Genomic DNA, 22,351 nt, shown 5'->3' on the forward strand with positions numbered 1-22,351 from the left:
TCAATTTTCCACATAGAATTACTGTTATTACCATTGCAGTCCAGAGTTGTAGATCTTCCCTCAGACTTGCCCTCTTCAAGGTAGGTGTGATCTACGTCAATAGATCCAGATCGACCTTCACGCTTTAAAATGATGCTGTGTCTTTCACCATCGTCCACCTTGACTTGAGTATTATTGAGAATTGCTGGACCGCTGCCCAGATCGTAGCTGAATTCCAGGTAACCGTTGGAGACTGTTATAAAGAAGAGAAATGAAGAGAATTTCACATCACTCAGTGGTAAAATAATCGTACGTGCTAACGAGATGTAGTCCTGGCCTTGTCCATCTTCCTGAGGGTTTTGTCCATGCCAAAATATCAGACCATTGGATTTATTTGTAGACAATTCTAATGCTATTATTTCCGGTTCGCTTTCATGCCTATGCGGTAGCAAATTCTTACTAAATGCCAGCCAACTGTTTCCGTCAAAATGGGCATCATTCCTCAATTCAATACCTGTAAAAATTCACATTATTCAATATTATAATGAATATTCACCTTAAGTCTCAAATATCTTACGTTGCTCGCAAGTGAATCCTCCATATCCCAAAGGACAATCACACGTGAATCCCGTGGCATTCTGCCTGCAAATGCCGTCATAACGGCATGGTTGATCTTTGCACAGATCTATTGGAATATCGCAGTTTTTGCCAGAAAAGGCTGCTGGGCAGATGCATTTGTATTCCACAGGAGAGAGAGGGGTACAAAGAGCGTTGTTCTTGCAGGGTTCGTCGGAACAACCAGTTTTTCTATTGTCATATGAAACCGGTTTAACGGAACTGTCCAGGTATCCCGTGGGAATTCCATTGTCGATATCCTCCTGAGAATACAAGAAAAAATATAAAATTACATTTTCGATCTGAAATCTGGTGCATCTGTAAAATTACAATAATATTTTTTTATTTAGCAATTTATTTGGCATATTTTGGGGAGCATATTTAGTTACAGGAAATTCTTAAAACTAAAAATGTTAGCTGTTTCACTCATCATTAACTGGAATTTTATAATAATAGAAACAATTGGTGTTGTTTCTGTCACAAAATTGCTTTTTTTGCTGTAACATTTTTTATGGAACGTTTTCTCAAAAAAAAATAACTAAAAACTAGAGACGAATGATGTTCGTTTAAGTTAGGCCAAGTAGCTTGTAAAAAGACACTTACCTCAGTACCACAATCCTCCACATTGGATGAATCAGTAATGTTCTTCATCATAGCATCATCCAATCCAGATATGTTAATATCTACAATGCACCCATTGAATCCGTCCTTCACCTTCACCCCCTGGTTCAGCCTTACACTGTATTGGTCATATCCGCCCACATACAGAGGAGTGAGCAGAGTCAAAGTCTTGAAAAAGGCGGAGAATCTTGTGGCAGCAGATGGGTGTCCGTTGACAATAATTCGCCCATCTTGAGCAGCTCTTATGGCCGAAATGGTAGTCCATTTGTTGGGTTGGATTTCCTGGTCGCTTCTGATCACCACCGGACCTTTACCGTTGTCGAAACGGAACTCCAAGTGTTTGTCTTTGATGGTTAGACTAACGAAATCTCCATGTCCTTCATTGGTTTCTGCAGCGTAAAGAAGAAGGGCATCGTCAACTTTTCTGGGCTTGATTCTCATTTCTATTTTAGTGCGTTTAAGAGGTCGTGGAGGAGGATAGGCGATGTAGGCGTTGTCTCTGAAGGCAGGCTCGTAAACTTGAACTGTTTTTTCGCATTGACGTCCGCTGCGGCCTAATGGGCATTGGCAGACAAAGCTGTAATCTGTGTCTGTGCATTTGCCAATGCCGCAGGAATCTAGAAACACATTTTTGAAATATATGGGTGCTGTTAGGAAAGTCAATATGAGAATATTTACATGGGGAACAAGCTTCTCCTTTCCTCTTATTACACGTAGAACCGCTGAACTTGGGAGGGCAAATACAGGTATAGCCCTCAGTAGTCAAGGCTTCCTGACAAGTACCTTGGTTCTGACATTTACTTTCTGTGCAAGTTTCGCAATTGGTGATTCCACTCGAGTTCAAGGAGTCGTGAAGTATGTCCTGGTATACATAGCCGATTTTGAATTTGCTTATGCAGCCTGAAAATGAATTAGTTTTATAGAAAACAGTCATTTATAGGTTAAAATAAGAATATCGTACCCACTAGCCCGGTGTCAATGCCCATTTCAGGAGAAATATTGTTGTAGTTAGGTACTCCTCCCAGGAACAAGGGTTCGCTTAAATCCAGGCCGAAGTATTTGCCCTCGTTCTCACCAATAAAAGGCCCTTTTCCATCGACAAACATGATTACTGAACGAAAAAGAAAAACAATTTAACGCACTGTATTACACGGGCAAATAGATAACTGCAAACTGCGGGAATATTCAAATGTTTAGTCAAATGTGTCAGAAAGGTGGCAAAATAGTGCCATTTTCCAGCCATTGGATAGACCATTTCCAGCCTTTTCCAAAAATTGTATGATTATAGGAATTTGCGTCAACGATTAAAATCATTTAATTGTAAGCTTGTGAGGTATTTAATTGAATATCCCTGCATAACAGAACATCCTACGAACCTCTCTTTTTATTGCGCACCACCTTAATGGTATGCCATTCCCTGTCGGCAACACTCTTATTTCCTCTCACAGCAGTCGTGGGTGTTCCAGGTCCTAAATTGAACCTGAACTCTGGCACTCCATTATCCAAAGCCAACGAAATGAAATCACCATCCCGGTCATTATCCCTATTCCCATTGTACAAGATCAACCCATGATCGTTCTCGGGTTTAAACGAAATTTCGAAGCTAAATTGTAAATAGGCGTCAGCTAATGTTGGCAACGTCACGTAGCTGTTGGGTGCCTGGGTGAAGTAGGGAATGATTCCGGTCACCACGAGAACAATGGGCACATCCAAAGTGCGGCGCTGGTTGGTGACCGAGCAGATGTAAGTGCCGGCGTCGATCGCTCCCACGGAATTGAGCGTGATGGTCTTGCTGTATTCGTCTACGTAGTAAGGCAAGCTTCCACCCTGCTTGCTCCAGAAATAGGTAACTGGCGGTTCCAGATCTGAGGAACATTCCAGCATGACTGTGGCGCCGCGTTTTGCCCTCTGGACTTGAAGAGGAACTTCGTCTCTGAGCGGGTCATCAGGAGCTGGAAAGAAATAAGTAAAAAAACATAAGGGATTGAAAAACTGTTAATTTCAGCTCACTTGAGTTTCCTCATAAGAAAGCTCTTGTTGTCAAACTAACTACATTGATAAGAACGAGGTTATTCTTAAGACAGAACTTAAGTGGAGTAAAGCTCAGTCAGGCTTAAATTATCACCAAAAACACTTTCCCAGAACTATTAGATATTATAGAATTTCAGTGATACTTTCTGTGAAAATATGTTCGTTCTCCCATGTTTCTTCTTGTTCTTTCTGACAAAAATTCAAAGATCCATGTTGGACCCTTAAAGTGTCTGTGAAAATTTACCGATCGCGTTAATTATATTGAGTCGTGTTCCCACGTACTTCTCCTCGTTTTTCTCGGCAATGACTGAGAATCATGGATTTTGAAAATGAAAAATAAAATGTATACAGTTTCCCTACGTTGTTTTAGTGCTTGGAGTGGATTTTCTTTATTCTCAGAATTTTCGCAGATAATCTATGGAATTTTATTCGATTTTGATTATTAGCAAATCAAATATTCAATACGTAGCAATGCTCTAAATAATGTTTTATTCACTAATGATGAAAAAAATTAAATTCATATTATTCTTATCACAATATGTTCAAAATTGAAAAAATGCTTTTATAAAACTCATGACTGAAATCTATTTACTATTATTTTATAAGTAAACAATTATTAATACTTACAGAGATCTAATTCGCTTGTTCTATAACTAACTCTCTTTCATATTTTTATCTAATGCCAGGCACGAATTCCATAATGCCTAATTCAGATACTTAAAACTCCCTAAATGCATTAATGAAGATATCGTGTAACCGGTTTAAAAATGTAAATAAAAATATCTAAATTATTACTTTCTGTACCGCTTCGTCCTTTTTCTTGTTGTTCTTATTATTTGTTTTTTGCTTTCTTCATGTTTGTTTTGTGCAACCCTGTGTAACCCAAACTACAAAATAATTAAGTTTCCGATAAATTTCCACACCTTTTAAAAAGTTCCTCCCGGCCGTTTATTCTCTTTGCGGAAAGAATTTTTTTTTATAATACTAAAGAAGCTCGCACCTACCTTTAATGCTTAAATCATGATCTTTGTAGTAATTTCCTTGTTGGCCAGTGGCTTCGCACCGGTAGCTGCCGGAATTCTCTGATCGGGCATTGTGAATGGTCAAACGTCCAGCCCTATTCTGAACATTATCAGCAAGTCCCCCTCCCAATTTAGCCCAAACTGGGATCACTCCGGGTTCATTTGACTGACAGTTAATGTCGATGGTAGTACCCTCTTGGTATATTCTAGTTTCAGGGGTTATGTGGAGAGCAGGCAGTTCAGGCAGGGACTTTACTGAGGGTCCTAGAAAAAGCATTGATATTGCTGATACTGAATGGTCAACAGAGAAATTCAGTTGGCATGGTTCGTAAAAACACACAAAGTGCAGTTTTTTTTAACAGAGTTTTCTATTGGGAGAAACTAGTGCAAATTTTTTGTAAACTGTCTAACAGAAAACTCTATAACACAAATCAAGGAATTTTTACAAGAGGCAGGGACGTGCGGGTGTGCAGAATTACTAAACTTAGCAAGAAAGTTAGACTAATCATCCACTCGTCACTGCCTTACAACACAAAAAAGAACGTTCACGTTAGTCGTAAAACACATAATAAGGGTGAGACACACATATAAACACAATGGGGAACATAAAAGTTAAGCTGAAAGGCGATGCCCTCTGGGTAAAGAGATGTTGAAATCTTGAAATATATGACTTTCGCAAAAAGCCAAAAATATTTGGCGCCTAAAATCTAAATTTCCAATTACGTGCTCAGAGATTATAATTTTTTTCAAAATAATGCTGAGACAAAATTAAAATGGTTGAACAACCCTTTTGGAGACGTGGGTGAGTCCCGATTTCTGAACCAAATTTTGATATTTTTAATACATTTTTAACTCAAAATTGATGCCTTCAATGGCGCGTAGTCCAAATTTCTATTTATATCTTAATTTTGATTTAATTTAAACAATCAATATGTTATGAAGTGCTTAGCAGTTTTCCGAGACACTATATGATAAACATTATCTTTTTCCAAAAGATACTCAGATCTATGCATCCGCCATGAGATCGTGGTTCTAACTTTGATGATAGGAAATCTCTAACATTCGTGTGAGACAACTACAGAATTTTCCCAAAATTTTTCTCTCTCTACCTTTTAGGACATCGCTATTAAACACAAATTATACAACATATAGGAGATGCGCCCTAAACCACTATAGTCAGTTAAGAACGATGCGAAAAGTGTACAAAGGTGCTCGACGACACACTGAAGAAGGTGATAGGAGGTAGCTAAAAGGGGCTAATCAGTGTTTAAGTGGCTTAAAACGAACCCCGTGGATTCCTGGCGCAATTCGATTCATCCGAGCCGTCATCACAGTCATCTACACTGTTGCACACCATATCTTCGGAGATGCAGTTGCCGTTGGCGCACCGCCACCATCCTGGCATACAGTTTGCTCTGGGACCCGCTGCGCACGTGCATGCAAGTGGTTGGTTTAGAGACCGAGACATGCGCTTTTCCACCGAAGATGTCCGATCGAAAAAACTTCTTCGATCGGGCACCAAATATACCAACATGATGTGCAAGCGACACTAGTGCTTACAACAAATACTGCATCCTTAACCAAGAACTTACCAGAAACATCTAGGAACACGTAATCGGAAAGCAACCCTCCAGGAGTTTCAATCTCGCAGAAGTACCGGCCTTCGTTATCCTTTCTCAAGTCGAAGATGCGCAAGATCGGCCCATCTAATCTAGCATTATCTGGCAATGGGGCACCCTCTCGGTTCCATGTTACTGGATACGATTCGGTGCCTAATCCCCGGCGACAGCGCAGAGATACATCGTTTCCAGGTGCGGAAGTGACTCTGTGATTTTCAGTTTCAATGCTAGGTTGGTGGATTTCTGGCTCATCTTTACAAAGAGAAAAATCACATTACAAACTTGTTGGTTAAAATTGCAGTAGCTCCAGTTGCCGGCAATAAGAATTGCAAGTTTCGAAAAATCAAAAGTTGCTAGCAAGTTAGATGAGAACCAATATGAAAAGTTGCAGCAACTTCGGGTCAAAATTAAAATCGCATAATTTTTAGTTGTCCATAAAAAAACATTGTCAAAACCAAAATAATACGCACAGTCAACTAAAAATAGTATTAAAAGTAGTTGATTGACAAGAAAAACTGCAGTAATACTACTAGTATATCAAAATCAAAACTGCACAACTTTTAGCTGCCGTCAAGAAAAATTGCCAATTTCAAAACGAAAATTGTTGGCAAATCAATTTTAAAGATGTTTCATTTGCAGAAATGGGGAAAATTTGTAACCATAAATCTTGTACTCACAAGCCACAACTACTTCAGATACGGAGTCAGCTTCTCCAGCGCTGTTTCTCGCCACGCAGCGATAGTTACCGGCATCACTGTGATGGATATTATTGAATCTGATATATCCATCAGCAGTGTAGACTGAGCTTGGTAGGGTGCGATTTACAGGGACCCAGTGGATATCGATGGGTTGGTCGCCGGTAGCATTGCAGCGAATGTAGGCGTTTTGGCCTGGTGCCACGACTTGCCTTATAGGATGTAAAGTAATCCTTGGCGGAGCTAAAATAGGTTATAAATTGTTTTTCATTGCGAAATAGCTTTTTGGATGTTGAAATGATGACTTTCTAGTGAAATAAAGATTAAGAAACATAAGGTTTAGAAGTTGTTCATGCAATATGAATTAGATTTCTGCTTTTTTGCGGGATATGAATTGTTATGCATACAGTATAAAGTAGACTCAAGGTTTTCCAAAATAATATGAGTCATTTCTGGATCTTTCGAGATGAGCGATGAGTTTTCCAGGGACCAACTGATAAATGAATTAATGCATGCCAAGACAAACACGGTACATTGTAGTAATGAATTCGCCACAAGAATCGCGTTGTAGTACGAGAACTCGTTCATGTCGTGGATGAAAAGTAAGGTCCTACCGTGAAAATTCGGATTATGATATGGAAATTCGCATTAAGGCATAAGAATTTAAGTTAAAGTATGAGAAGGCATTCGTGCTGTGAAGAAGTAGAAAAAAAGAAGGAGAAGAAAGTTGTGATAGAAGACTACAAATGCACGTTTTCGAGTTCCTAATTCGGACTTTAGGGTTGGTTCGTGGATAAAAGTGAGGAGTAAGGGATTTTGGGGACTGAGCAGGCTGGGAAAAAGACCTAGGGTGATTTAAAAGTGAAGCAGACAGTAAGTACCACGAAAAAACAAAACGTAAATAAAAAGATACTAAACCTTTATGAATAAGGAAAATAAAAAATTATGAATTTTACTCTTTTCGGTAAAATTTTGGAAATGACGACATTTTTTAATATTCACATAACACATTACCTTCTTTCTCTTTCAACTGACTAACGTTGAAATGCGTGGTAACCTTTTGTAAGGTATTTTTATTTAAGTGAAGAATGATCATTGCACTTGCAAAATTTGTTGTTGCTGATGCAATGTCATCAGCGATATTTCAAAATGAAAACATGAACGTAGAAACTGTTGCTCTTTGCCCTCTCCTTCATCTCAAGTTGTTGGGATCTACAGATCCGTGAAGTATGGAAAAATTAAATATGATAGGACTCTATTTCTTCAAAACTGGGCAATCGCGAAAATTTTGGATAATTGCAAAATCAAATCACACAGATTCAAGAACTACATTAATTTTAGATAGAGCCGTAAAATCGGGATTTAAATCATCTCCTTCACAATTTCTCAAGTGGTCTATGAATATCATCGCCTGGATTTGTTATTTATAGTCTTTGAGTATCTCTTAAGAGATCAAGAAAGGGAAATGTTTCCCGAAAGTTTCGCGCATATTTTATTTTTATATCAGTAAGGCTACATTGCCTTCTTCCTTTGTTTTTAGCTGTTCGTCATTAATTGAGGAAGAGAAGAGAGTGAGACTGACAGAGAGAAAGTTATCAAGTCGATTGCTATAGTCTAACGCATAGCAAATTTGGACAGCCGCACCAAAACGCACTCAGCTCAACAATACAGCCGACATTTCCGACTGTCTTTGTTTTATTATGGCGCTCTTTGGTGCAACTGTCGATTAGATGTCTATTATTTCAGCATTTTCAGCCAATTTTCTCAAGCCGGCATGAAGATATCGCATTAAAAATAGTTTATTAAAAGAAATCAAACATCTGGTAAAAGGAGGTTACAAGACTGAAATAGCAATTTCAGTTCTAAAATGAATAAAGCTTTACATTCTTGTATATCTATGCATTTCGCAGAGAAAACCTACATGCTCTTATATTAGGTCGTGTAGTATGAAATGAGTAGATTCTCGAAATGCCACATTCAACTGCGAATAACTTCACTCTAAATCTATATTTGGACTTGACTTTTTTATGTGGAAAAGGCACATTCTTCCTCTTTCGATCAGAGTTTAAAGTGTTAAAAATTATTGAAAACTTTTATTTTTATAAAAATTTTTGTGCAGCCATGCAAAATAGTGAAATTCGCGTGTTAATGAAATATGAGTTCCACCGTGGAACCACAACAGCTCAGACGGCTCGCAATATTAATGATGTGTTTGGTACTGAAGTCACTTCACAGCAAACAGTATCTCGTTGGTTCGTGAAATTTCGTTCTGGCAATTTTGACCTAACAAATGAACCACGTGGACGACCTGAAACTCAAGTGGATAACGATTATCTGAAAGCTGTGGTGGAAGCGAATCCACGTCAAAGTGCAAGCGAATTATCGTTAATATTCAGTGTAACCAAAAAAACAATATTGATTCATTTGGCTGAAATTGGTAAGATGAAAAAGTTGGACAAGTGGGTACTGCATGAGTTGAGCGACATACAGAAAGAACGACGTCTCGAAGCTTGTGTTTCTTTGTTGTGCCGGTATAATAACGATCCATTTTTGAATCGGATTGTTACTTGTGATGAGAAATGGATCCTATACGACAATACCAGACGTTCATCGCAGTGGTTGGATCAAAATGAACCACCAAAACATTGTGCGAAAAAAAATCTTCATCAAAAGAAGCTTATGGTGTCCGTTTGGTGGTCCAACGCAGGTGTCATCCATCACAGCTTCATGAAACCTGGTGAATCGATTACGGCTGATGTCTACTGACGGCAACTGACCGAAATGATGAGGCAACTGACGGTTAAGCAGCCAAGATTAGTCAATCGAAGCGCACCGCTATTGTTGCACGACAACGCTCGGCCACACACCGCACAAGTCACCTTGGCCAAGCTACAGGAGTTGGAATTGGAAACTCTTCGTCATCCACCGTATTCACCCGACTTAGCACCCACTGATTACCACTTCTTTCAAAATTTGGATAACTTCTTGGTAGGGAAAATATTCAACTCCGACGAGGCTGTTAAAGCTGCCTTCCAAGAGTTTATCGACTCCCGGCCTGCAGGCTTTTACAGCAGGGGAATTAATGAACTTCCCGTTAAATGGCAGAAGTGTATTGATAATGGTGGTGCATATTTCGATTGACAATAAAAACATTTCATATGAAAAAAAAATGACTAAAATTTCAATTCAATTCTACTCATTTCATACTACACGACCTAATATATTATTATATCTATGCTCTACGAATTTCTATTTAAAATGCCAATCGCGCATATACAAGTTGAATGATGATTTTTTTAATTCTGAGGATCCCTGGCATGATCGAGCTTTTAAAAATACATTCACAAGTACACAGTTCGATGGGCAGCGAATAAGAACATGACAATTTAAAAAAAAACTACTATTTCTTTTAATTTTTAAAATTACGTCAAAATTCTAAGAATTTATAAGAATATGTTGTTTTCTATCTACATATATTTATATTATATTCTGTCTTTCTACAGTTTTCGAATGAAATATGGCCGCGCTTGGGTTTCGGCTTGTTGCATCTTTCAAACGGTTTGAGTTAATACGATGAATTTTCATATTTCTGATTTAACTCTTTAAAGGGATTCTGAACAGGTACCTAATTTGGCAAACATTAAAACTGTAAATAGTCGTCAAATTGCATAATTAAATTCTACTCGAAAAGTTCAAACGGGAATGTAAAAATTGATTATTTCTGATTGGAACTGCTTGGAAGATATGTCAATCCAAAACATAAACCCTCATACCTATATTTCCAAGATAAAATCTCCAAAAATTTCTAATATTAGAAAAGGGCAGAGAATATGAAATATTTTAACAATACCGAGATGCAGTAATATACCGAGTGCTTCATTTAAAATTTTCACGTTGGCATAATTTTTTCGTAGAACTGACAAAGGTGCACTAGTGATAATAGTTTCAAAACATAGATCGGGTAGATCTAAAGGAGCCCCTAATAAAAAAAAGTTTTCGTTATTCGATGGTTCCGTCGATAATGAACTATGTTGGTTCTTTTTTTTCATCCTATATATTTTTAAAATAAATTGCTTTTTAAATTAATTTTTAAAATTAATAAGATTAATGAGAGTTCAATAAATAGAATTTTGGAAACATTTTTATTTAAAATGTAATAGTAAAAAATTGGTTGCCTACTGTGAAACTTATAACATAAATATATTTTGAATACCCTTAAACCATTCCACGTCAGTCTTTTTCTAAAGGTATATTCTTGGATTTAACCATACAATAAAACACCTTTGAACTGCGTGATTGGCATTTCATTTCCAGTCTTGTTTTCATAAAACCCTCAACAGTATCCCTTGCTAGTCAAAGCTCGAAATTTTGTTTTATGGGATTATGATAACGAAGACCTTACAGTATGATATTACAACATTCTACTGAAACAAACCGACGAAAACATACAGTACCTCTGGGTGCACATATGTCTTCTTCGGCTAGTTTGCAATAAATCAGAAAAGTACTGTTAAAGTGGGTAGATTAGAGAACAAGCCGTGGATGCGGTGCTTTTTAGAAAAAAAGAAGCACAAAAAACCTAAAATGAGGATCTTCCATAGATACAACGTGTCTAAAAAAAATGAAAAGGTTTAGTTATTAACAAAATTTGGTAATTAGAGGTGAAACAACATTTCGAAGTGCAACATAATGTAAAAGAAGTTGTCAGTTGTTGAGAGATACGTTAAAAAAATTTTTGCCAAAAAATATAATAAATAACGATTTTAAAAAGTGTTCTAAGATTAAAAGAATATCAGTGTATAGTCAATAACATCAGAACTCCAAAAACAAAAATGAAACAAACGGCATTTTATTTTAACTAGTTAAATTAATTCCTCAGAAGACATTTTGTTCAGACTATTCCCTTGTTTCCCGAAATAATCCCTACATTCTGGACACATTGCATATCCATGACAATCCTCCATTAAACACTTAAATTGGTTAGAAAAAAATCTTCACTTACAGAGTACTCTTAGTCTGCTTCTCAGTCTAAATAACACATTCCTATGGGGTAGTTCGTAAGTGATGCACTCATATTCTCCCTCTGCCGAAGGCTGCACATTGTCGATGAATAAATTACCTTGGGTGGAGTAAGCATCAGGTGGAAGGTGTTGTTCGTTGGGTCTCACCCAATCCACGAAATACTGATTTTCTGGATCTTATGAGGGATGAAATGTTACACTGATATGAAGTTTTTATTAGCAAAGACTTACGCGAAGTATTGACACTGCACCTGAGCTCAGCTCTATTCCCCGTAATGGCGACGAATTCCTGAACGTGGTCTGACGGGAAAAAACCTTGATCACCCCCTAAATCGATATTGATAATAAATGAATATAATAACGTGAAATAGAATAAAATAAAAATAGTAAACGACAGATTTCAATCATTTGTTCTAGTTTGATTGTGGCAGAAATTACTGAAACAAATATCGAAAATCCGGTTACATTGTCTCTTAATAAGTGTATTTTTCCTACCTGATTTCCAGTGTCCTAATTCCAAGAAGCAAAAAGCAAATCCAAATTAGAAAAGCGTTAAAAAGCCATAAAAAATAGTAAAATAATGAGTAAATTAGCTGTGAATTTAATCGTTTAAATAATAATTTTTACCTGGATTATCTCCGCGCTCGGGCAATATATCTAGTTGAACCCTCCTCTCGACCACCCCTGCTTCATTACGACCAATACAAACGTACACCCCGGCATCATCAGGTCTGAGATGAGTAAATTCCATAAAAGCTGAATCAGATGTTCCTGGACCTCTGGCTACAGCGACTTTATAACTTTGAAACAAATATTATATTATAGTAGGTAGCCCAAAACAGGGAAAAAGTGTACAACACATACAAAATGTTTATACAAATCGTACAAAGAGCAAGTACTCACTATTCTGGAGACGTGGATTTAACCCATGACACCGAGGGTTGAGGTTCGCCAGTGCCATAGCAGGCCAACTGAAGATGGTCATTGACAGCTTTTGTGATTGTATCCTGTTTGGGTGTGGTGGTTAGACGTGGTGGAATATACACAGTGATGTGGGCAACCGCAGTGGCGGTTCCTGCCTCATTGGTGGCGGAACACACATACTCTCCTCCTTCAGTGGGTGTTATATCGATAATTCTGGAAAAGGAGTTTTGTGAACTTAACGTATCAATAAATTAATAAATATGCAATATAAGTGACGAGCATGGCAAACATGGTGAAAGTACAAAAGTTTTCCTACTAATATGTAAATGCCGACATTAAACGAGTAACTACGAAAGGGGATTGAATTAAAATCATTTGATTCATACTCTGATTATTACCAGGTTGTTGGAACTTTTAGGGTTGATATCAGATCATAATGGTAAAGATTCACAAAAATTTCCCTGCATAGTGTTCCCATATAGTGTTCTCAGGACGCTTTATTATGATATATTACATTATATTTATTATAGTGATTAGGGACAGAAGTTTTCTAATTTTAATTTTTGCATTTTTCTTTCTCTCTGTGTATATGTTTCGAAACGTGATACGGTCATTTAAAGACATGCTGCATCTCTACATATGCACTGGGATATTATTATGTAGTGTGGGAATAATTTGCATGGTCAGTCGATAGAAAGAGATTTCAAAAGAGGCTTCTTAGAGTAGCTGTATCCTTATTTAATACAGACAGTTATACTAACGTACACCAAAACATCTATTGAACTGCTATTAGTGATATGGGAGAGTATACGCCCTCAAAACAACGTATAGCCAATAATTTCAAAAATATGCATTCAATTCTCCTTGGATAATCGAATTGATTCCAATATGTCTTGACCCGGACTTTATATCACTGGTACTCACCTGAAATTTCCTCCAGTCAAAATCTCTACATTGGAACTTAAAGGCCGTCCATTCTCCCTACTCCACGTCACTGTGGGTGCTGGATATCCATTAATCACCCTGCACTGCAATTGGGCGGTATTTCCTGACGTCACTGATATGGTGCCTCCTTCGGGAAGTATTTGTACTAAGGGAGCCTCAAATCCTGTGAAAAATAAGTACTTTGACGAAAATTTGTTCATATATCGGAAACCTGCCTGCTTCTGTTTTTCTGTTGGATTAAACATATCATAAGTAATACTTACGAGTAACTTCAATGCGCGCTGAAGCTTGCTCCATACCATAATCATTGGAAACCACGCACACATAAACTCCTCTGTTCTCAATTTTCGCATTAGTGATCTGCAAATTGTTTCCTCTCTGCTCCACTCCCCCACCCAAAACTCCATTTACTTTTGACCACTTCACTGAAGGAGTAGGCACTCCTAAAGCCTCGCATTTCACATCACTTCTCTCTCCTTGTCTCAAAGTAAGAGTATCTGGCACAATTCTCACAGACGGACGAACTCTTTATATAAAAATCACATTATCAGTACTAAAAACATTACAAAACTTCACTTTCATACCCTCCGCCTCCTCGAATATTTACAGTAGAGTACTGAGAACCTCTGGTACCATCATAGGAAGTGGCAGTGCAGATGTATCTTCCCGAATCCGAGGGCTGTGCATTGGGAATGATCAATACCCCATCTTGATCCCTGTATTGATAGGGCAAAGGCCCGTTGTCCTTAGACCAGCGAATGTTCTGAGCTCGTTCAGCGATGCACCTCAACACTATCTCATCTCCAGTTTGGCCATCGAAATACGGGGGGTCAATTTTAACTTGAATGATCGAACCTGAAGTTACTTGGACTTCGAAGGTCTTGGAGTCTTGTCCTACTCTGTTGATTGCGGTGCATTGGTACTGCCCAGCGTCGGTGGCACGGGCTTGTAAGATGCGGAATACTCCATTTTCAAAGGTGTGCTGAAAGATGTCATTCAAACAGAGGAGGGATGATTGAGAGCGGTACTTACAGTTGGATTGAGAACTTGTCTGTCTATACGAGAAAGGAAGAATTCGGGGGAGGGGTTTCCTGTAGCTGAGCAGCGGATTTCGATTAATTGACCCTCATTGGCTGTGATGTTGTCCTCGGAGAGGACCATGGTTGGAGCTACATCCCTAGATCCTTCTATTTTGGGAAGAAAGATAAGCAAGTGAAATTAACACTTTGACATTTTAGTAAGGTTTAATTACCGGATTTGTTCATGCCCTCCTTATATTTCACTATCATACGAGAGCATTGAAAACAGCAATGATTTTGGGTTGTGAGATTGAATTTTATTAGTAAAAATATTAGCTTACCTCCTACCACAATGACAATACTCTCGGTGACCACTGAGAACCCATCATCAGCTCTGCAGATGTAGCGACCGGAGTCCGAAGCTGTTAAATTCCTGATCAGCAAAATTCCAGTTCCATCATCTATGGCATGATAGGGCAGACGGTCACTGTCCTTGGACCAATCAACCCTGAGGGTCTGAAGGAAATAAAAAGTATTTAAATTGATATTTCACCATTTTGTTGTATAGTTTTGACCTCTCCAATGAAGTGAAATTGCCTTCTTTTTTATTAGAAATTTAGATAAGGCATTACGTTATACAGTAATATTTCAACTATGTAGTTTCCGCCATTTTTTAGTGAAAGATCCCTAAAAAGTGCTTAAAAATAATGTAAAAAAATAATTTAAATATCAAAATTCGGGGGTGCCAAATTAATTTGAAGGAAAAATTTTGTAGATTTTATTATGGGGGAAAAATTTAGAAATTTATATCATGCATAAAGAAAAACTTTCACAAAATGTTGGACGCTCAACAATTACAGAAAACAACAAAAATATGTCAAAATTTGAACTTTTTAAATTAAATTAAAACTAATTCTTGAAAAACTGAATTTTGTCAAGAAGCCTTCTGATAGAAATAAAGCTCGTAGAGTTCGAAACGTACCGGTAATGTAATTGAAGACTTCCAAAGCCACATTTACATTCATTTTGAAGTAAAATTTGTTATGAAATTGTTATAAGTCTGACATATGCAAATTTCCATTTTATACTCGGGACGTATCAATTTTGAGAAGTTTACTTAAAATACGCCAAGCTGCTCTCAAATTGCTAGCAAGAAAGGAAATTTATCTAATTTATAGGAACACGTTTTTACTTTCAAATCATACATCCTCAAATTGTTTTCTTTTATGAATTAAGTAAATATTTTACATGTAAAAAGTGAAAATTAGTTTATCCGCGCCAATGCCCATAATAAGCCTAAATCAGAATTTAACGAAGAACTAATCTGTTGAAACTTCGAAAGGCATAATGAAATTTTGTAGCTTATATTTGATATTAAATATCTCCGAAAAAAAGAAAAACACTTAAATGCGAGAAACATATTCAGTTAGATGCGTCCTGGGACTGCTAGAAACGTACTTGAAATCTCATGTGAGTCGCATGCACTCATGATAAGAGTGAGAATAAAAATGTTACTCACAGTGCTCGAAGCAATCGATATTTTCGATAAAACGATATTTTTATCGAATAAAGTATGAAAGCGGAAATACTCCAAATATATCTCGAGCTATCATGTTGTTCTATATGCTACTGTATAAAAATATGGCCAGATCATTTTTTTCGGAGAGTTGTGCAACAAATTTTTTTTGTAAAAAAAAGATTTTTTGCTGACACTGTTACTTTCTTGCGCAACGTATGGAACTTTAGATCCCCTCGTAGGATTTTCCAAGGATACACCTATCTGAATATATAATACTATATTTATTGAATCTTTCTTGATTTCGAAGATGTTCAACTTCAAAAATAAGCTAAAAATTTTCATTATACAACCCACAATACAGGGTGATTCACGTAACTGTTTCATTAGAAACTTTTGTACTTGTAACAAATCTAAATTTTTCATATTTGGGGGTTAAACTAATGTAGATACACTCTACTTTTTTTAAATATTTTGAAGGTCATATCACTTCCGGTTATACCGGAAGTCGAGGTCAACTTCCTTATTTCAAATGGAACACCCAGTATATTTTTGCATTTTTGGAATCTAGTGATTAAGCTGATGAAATTCTTATTAGGTACTCCTATACCTAAACCTAACCGTTTTAAAGATATTTTGGTTTCAAAGAAAAATCTTTCTAAAACACCATTTCTATAAAATTTAAAATTCTCAGCTATTATTGAAGCTAGCTTTACGAAAATTTGCTGACATGTTAACTAGATATGGTAGATTAGGTTAATGTGAAAAGTTTTTATAAATATCATACAGGGTATCCAAAAAACCACATCATATTTAAAGAACTTTGGTAACAAAAAAGTCGCTTATTTCAAATGGAACACCCCATATATATTTATATGTCTAGAATCTAAATTTAATTCTGAATCGATTATTATTAAGCGTCCCTATACCCAAAATTAACGCTTTTGCTCTAATTTGCGATTTTTGAATATTGTACAATAATAATTGTAAGTATCTTAGTCGGCTTTGAAAAGAACATCGCTGCTTCCTGTAAAATGCGTTTGTATAATGCAGTTAATGTAATTATCAATTTAATAAGTTCGCTCAGCAGTTTAACGCATGTTACAGGAAGCAGCCATGTATGTACAATTATTATCGTACAATATTAAAAAATCGCAAATTAGAGCAAAAGCGTTAATTTTGGGTATAAGGACGTTTAATAGTAATCGATTCAGAATTAAATTTAGATTCTAGACGTATAAAAATATATGGGATGTTCCATTTGAAATAAGCGACTTTTTTGCCATCAAAGTTCTTAAAATATAACGTGTTTTTTTGGATACCCTGTAGGATATTTATAAAAAATTTTCACACTAACCTAATCTACCATATCTAGTTAACATGTCAGCAAATTTTCGTAAAGCCAGTTTCAATAATAACTGAGAATTTTAAATTTTATAGAAATTGTGTTTTAAAAAGATTTTTCTTTTAAACCAAAATATCTTTAAAACGGTTAGGTTTAGGTATAGGAGTACCTAATAAGAATTTCATCAGCTTAATCACTAGATTCCAAAAATGCAAAAATATACTGGGGGTTCCATTTGAAATAAGGAAGTTGACCTCGACTTTCGGTATAACCGGAAGTGATATGACCTTCAAAATATTAAAAAAAAGTAGAGTGTATCTACATTAGTTTAACCCCCAAATATAAAGAATTTAAATTTGTTACAAGTACAAAAGTTTCTAATGAAACAGTTACGTGAATCACCCTGTATAGAGCCAATACACGGATTGTTACTTCCTAAGAAATCGATCATAAATGAAAATGTTATATGGTACTCACACTTTGAGAAATCCTCGAGATAGCAGAACAATTAAGCCTCAAACTGCTTCCGATCTGATAAATCTCGATGTTATGTCCTGTGATCACCACCTCAATTGAGGGTGGAAACGGGGTGGGATCTATATGATTTGGTCTTCTGGTTGTGGTTATGATCTCGGCTAAAAAATATCATCAAATCAACTTCTTAAAGGTCTAGCGAGGATAGTATTGTCATTAGTTACGAAATTATTTACAAAAAAACTAAAACTGAAAATACATGGCAAACCCATACCCCAACAAAAAACAACCACATATTTTCAAGCTAAAACAATAACTATGAATTAAAAACGAAGACGATACTGATGTTAACAGTGCCAACAATGAATTATGGACACGATGTTACTGAGTTACTGATTTCCTGATTATACCAAGATACGCCCTTAATTAAAGTGGCTACTCTAAAAATGATTCAAATCACATCAAGCTCTACGAGGATGTACGTTCCAGAAACAATTCAAACCTGGAATCAAGGTCGCATCGACCCAGCCTAATTGCTCGTGAATCCTATTTTCTATTATGCATCGTATGGTGTGTCGCACACACCCCACAATCCCATAGAAGGACGCCTGTGCACCCCCAGGGTAATGTAACAAGTCCTTGATTTCAGTCCTTAGCCCTGTGCTTTCGTTTTCAATGATAATGTGCAAATCTGGGTTAAATTTTTCTGTTCTGTAGGTGCAAACAAAGAACACTTGTTTTCCGATAGGGGCCACCACTCTAGGTGGGGACATTACAACCTGGACCTTTGTGCTCTTAGCAGGGGAAACTATTGGAAATTATGAAATAAAGGTGGTTATTTTAAGCTAGGAGGGAAACAAACTCTAAAAAGTTTGATTTCTATGTAGACTACATGGCGGGATTCAATTTGAATTTTGTCTGGAAATACTACGAAAACCCACTCAAAAAAGTGCTAAAACCCGCATGCAATAGTGAGTTAAAACTAACCAAATCATGCCATGCTAACTCGAGATTTCCGATACATACTTTGCTCGCAGTACCGTCCGGTATAGCCGGGGAGGCAATAGCATACAACCCCTCGCAGGGATTGGTCAAACTGGCAACTTTCCTCTCTTTCAGTGCAGGGACATTTCCTGCAGGATCCTAATGGGTTCGTGCCAGAATAGGATAGGTCTCGATAATAGCCTGAAGCACAGGATTCGCAGGAGGTTCCTCTGTAGCCTGGAGGACATCTGTTTGTTCGAATAACACATAATTAGTTCGGTATTATTTAACGTGAAAGTATAGAAGTTTGTGGAATGCATTATGGAGATCGAAATTCTCTTCTGGAACGGTATAATATTTTGAAAATTACTACCTAAGGTAACCGAGAAAATATGGGAAACCACCCAGTAAGAATGTTAACCTGATGACAGATGATTCTGTAATTTTTGAGCTCCATTTGCATCTATTTGTACAGGGTGCTCTAACAGAAATGGGTCACCTAAAAAAAACTTACCTACAAGTTTCCACACTAGTAGCTAAAGGTTTGGCAGTGTAAACTTCTACGGCAGTATCTAAAGTAATATCGCTAAGGAATGTACTCGAGGTATCAGTAGATGGGGTAGCTCTAATGAGTATCGTGTCAATATTCGCTAAAACAGTCAAAATGTCCTCCCTTGAAGCAGATTTTGGAGCTCTATTCTGATCCAATCTATTCCAATTGGCACTGGGATGAATCCTAGCGCTCACGCTATTCACAATCTCCGGCCTGAGTTCTATAGGATTGGTCCAGTAAATCACCACATTGTTTCCAGTGATAATAATATCCTTATCCAGGAAATAATTCGCATGAGGCAGCTCGATATATCTTTGCATATACTCTAATTTTCCCCCGTAAGATTTGATCTGATTTCCAGTGAATATCGAGGGCAAGGACCAATACATGCGCTCTCTAATACTTGGACGGAAGTTGTAACCGATCTCATTCATGGCTAAATTGGTTTTGAAGTCCGATTTTATGGTCTCTCTAAAGTATTGGTCGGTCAAGATAAATCCATGGTCGTCAGTGATTTGCACAGGAATTTGTTCCACGTAAAGCTGACTTTGACTACACTCAGTTGATACTCCGGAACAAAAGCAGAATTCGCAGCCTTCGATGTTGTCAGCACTGAGGCCGAAAGTGCCCTTACGACACCTGTCACAGTTAGGGCCTTCTACATTTGCCTATTAGGAGTACAAGTTAAGGAGTTTATACTTAGTTCTAGTATTAAGACCCTTACTTTGCATTGGCAGACACCATTGGTACATCCCAGGTAAGTTGATCCTTTGGGGTCACAGCTACAGGGCACTGAATGCCCGTGAGGTACACATTGTCCACGGTTGGGCTCTCTGGTGAAGCCAGGAAGGCACTGGTCGCATTGGTCTCCGGCAGTATTGTTCCTACAGTTCTAGAAAGAAAAAAATAATTTAGTACTCCACCGAGAATTCAAAAATGTTTACTACTTATTTCGTTAATTTAAATGCTTAATAACATAAATAGTAAATTTCAACTAAAGGAAAATTATCTTAAAATAAGAACAAATTAGCAACTGAGAACATATATATTTTCTGAGGATAATTCCTAATTTAGGAAAGTTCCGAAATTGATTGTACCAATTTGGTCACCATTGGCAATCCAAACAGAATTATTCGATATCAAATATTTGTTTGCTCATTGTTCTTGTTTCCCCATTTAGTTCAACTTTACTGATTGCTAATACTTCACAGCGCAATTCTAAACCAAAATCCGCAAAAGTGATTTCTGACTGCGAGAATTCGCGAAAGAATATAGAAATTCAGCTATTATGAAAAAAATCACAAAAGTGCATGTGTTGTGTTATTTGTAATTTTTTTTTGCTTGTAATTACTGATTCGAAGTTTCGTCTTTCGGCCACCATCCTCAGCTTTATTTTTTTTATGGGAGTCTCATTGAATTTTTTACCAGAAAAATAGTCAGATGGAAAATCTGAAAACGTCATCGTGTTGCTGAGAAAAAGTGGCAATGAAAATATGCTTGTGATTTTGGACTTCCTTGTCAAATAACGCTAAAGAAATAAAAACGGAATCTTCAAATTTTAGTTTTTTCAGATATCTTCAGAAGTACTTGGAAAATTCAAATTTTTCAAACGGCATTTGGTCAAGCAGTAAATAATGCAATTTTGCACCCATTTAAACTTCTTCGTATTTCCTCTAGTCCTCAAATCCCAATGGTGAGGGTCGGATTTAAAATACCCTATATAATTTTTATTTAGATTAGTCAGAGACGAAGGAAAAAGCTTCAATTAGCAAAACTGCCCCAAAAAAAAAAAACGAATCACAAAATCTCCAGAGAAAACCAATGATTCAGGTATGATGCCCCTTTTTATGAAATGAGACACTAATCCATGGCGGAATGCATCTCTGACGACAATATTACGTCACAGGGACTCATAATAACCTTCCGTTTAAAAACTTCCTCCATTATTAATGAAATGTCGCAAAGTTTTGCTTCGTTCCGGATTATTGGGTAAAAACATAAAAAACCATATGACTTACTCTACAAACTCCAGTTTCTGGATCGCACTCATTGGAGTATCCATTGCACTCGCACGGCACGCACAACTCCAAATAAATGCCCTCATCTGATCTAGTATAACCAAATGCACAATCTTCGCATGACAACCCTGTGTGCCCAGGAGGGCAGTAGCACTGTTCCACTTCAAAGGCTCTCTCCCGCCCGGTATTATGCTCCACAGCCGTATCCAGAGACACAGAGATTAAAGCCGCTTCCTGGGTGTTAGTGTAATAAGTGGCCTTGATGTAAATGCCTTGGACATCGGCCAAAGCCATGAGCAAGTGCTCCCTGTCAGTCTTAACTCCATCATTACGTTGCCAGTATTGCTCTAAAAGTGGAACCTCGAAGCTTTGGGGAGCGTTTGTTGATTGGGTTTGGTTGGCGAAATATTGCAAGTTGATGCGATTGGCCTATAAAAATCAAAATTCATAGGGAAATAGGAAAGAATTATGTGAATGAATATTGAGAAAGTATTGAAGGTGAATGATACACCAGGGGTCTCAAATAATTTCAATTGTAAAACAAAACGAAATTAGTATTTTATTGCAATTCTGAACACCTGGATGATAAATATATGAAAAACGCACATAAAATATTAAAAAAGAAGCTAGAACGGTGTCAAAAACCCAAAATTTAGAACTTACACTGACAAGTTCGACGTCTGGGGCATTATTCCTGGAGCTAGCCCCTCCAGGTACTGGAGTGTTCCTGATGGTGTACTTCAAATATCCACCATATGAGGTTACTTTGTCCCCTAAATATTTATTAGGTAAAGCCCAATAGTACACATCCGGCTGTCCCTGTGCAAATGAGCTATATAGCAACTCCCTGCTATCCTGGTTCAATCTTAATCCTTGAGTAAAGGCATCTTCTTTGGAAATTCCGGTCAGTCGGAATTCATTGGTGGAGCTAGTGAAAACTGACCCAATCTACAAATTAAATAATATTTTT

The 22,351-nt window shown here is 37.1% G+C and overlaps 1 protein-coding gene across 2 annotated transcripts in view; it reads right to left on the bottom strand.

The window, feature by feature from the left end:
• The window catches only part of trol (terribly reduced optic lobes), a 154,833-nt gene that overhangs the window by 2,608 nt on the left and 129,874 nt on the right, over window positions 1-22,351 (bottom strand). For both annotated transcript variants that reach the window (XM_066404016.1, XM_066404017.1), the window contains 27 exons: window positions 22,045-22,329; window positions 21,382-21,810; window positions 20,088-20,255; window positions 19,325-20,031; window positions 18,853-19,058; window positions 18,329-18,634; window positions 17,830-17,987; window positions 14,833-15,007; window positions 14,505-14,659; window positions 14,057-14,454; window positions 13,736-13,998; window positions 13,452-13,635; window positions 12,507-12,740; window positions 12,231-12,403; window positions 11,835-11,930; window positions 11,585-11,779; window positions 6,565-6,825; window positions 5,861-6,139; window positions 5,556-5,693; window positions 4,251-4,532; window positions 2,592-3,167; window positions 2,177-2,326; window positions 1,894-2,115; window positions 1,198-1,832; window positions 557-857; window positions 293-493; window positions 32-232 (listed from right to left, as the gene is read on the bottom strand). In XM_066404016.1, coding sequence (XP_066260113.1) covers window positions 32-232; window positions 293-493; window positions 557-857; window positions 1,198-1,832; window positions 1,894-2,115; window positions 2,177-2,326; window positions 2,592-3,167; window positions 4,251-4,532; window positions 5,556-5,693; window positions 5,861-6,139; window positions 6,565-6,825; window positions 11,585-11,779; window positions 11,835-11,930; window positions 12,231-12,403; window positions 12,507-12,740; window positions 13,452-13,635; window positions 13,736-13,998; window positions 14,057-14,454; window positions 14,505-14,659; window positions 14,833-15,007; window positions 17,830-17,987; window positions 18,329-18,634; window positions 18,853-19,058; window positions 19,325-20,031; window positions 20,088-20,255; window positions 21,382-21,810; window positions 22,045-22,329 — 7,378 coding nt within the window. The remainder of the gene's footprint in view (window positions 1-31; window positions 233-292; window positions 494-556; window positions 858-1,197; window positions 1,833-1,893; window positions 2,116-2,176; window positions 2,327-2,591; window positions 3,168-4,250; window positions 4,533-5,555; window positions 5,694-5,860; window positions 6,140-6,564; window positions 6,826-11,584; window positions 11,780-11,834; window positions 11,931-12,230; window positions 12,404-12,506; window positions 12,741-13,451; window positions 13,636-13,735; window positions 13,999-14,056; window positions 14,455-14,504; window positions 14,660-14,832; window positions 15,008-17,829; window positions 17,988-18,328; window positions 18,635-18,852; window positions 19,059-19,324; window positions 20,032-20,087; window positions 20,256-21,381; window positions 21,811-22,044; window positions 22,330-22,351) is intronic.

Source organism: Euwallacea similis, chromosome 32 (assembly GCF_039881205.1).
Source record: "Euwallacea similis isolate ESF13 chromosome 32, ESF131.1, whole genome shotgun sequence".
Lineage (NCBI taxonomy): Eukaryota > Metazoa > Arthropoda > Insecta > Coleoptera > Curculionidae > Euwallacea > Euwallacea similis.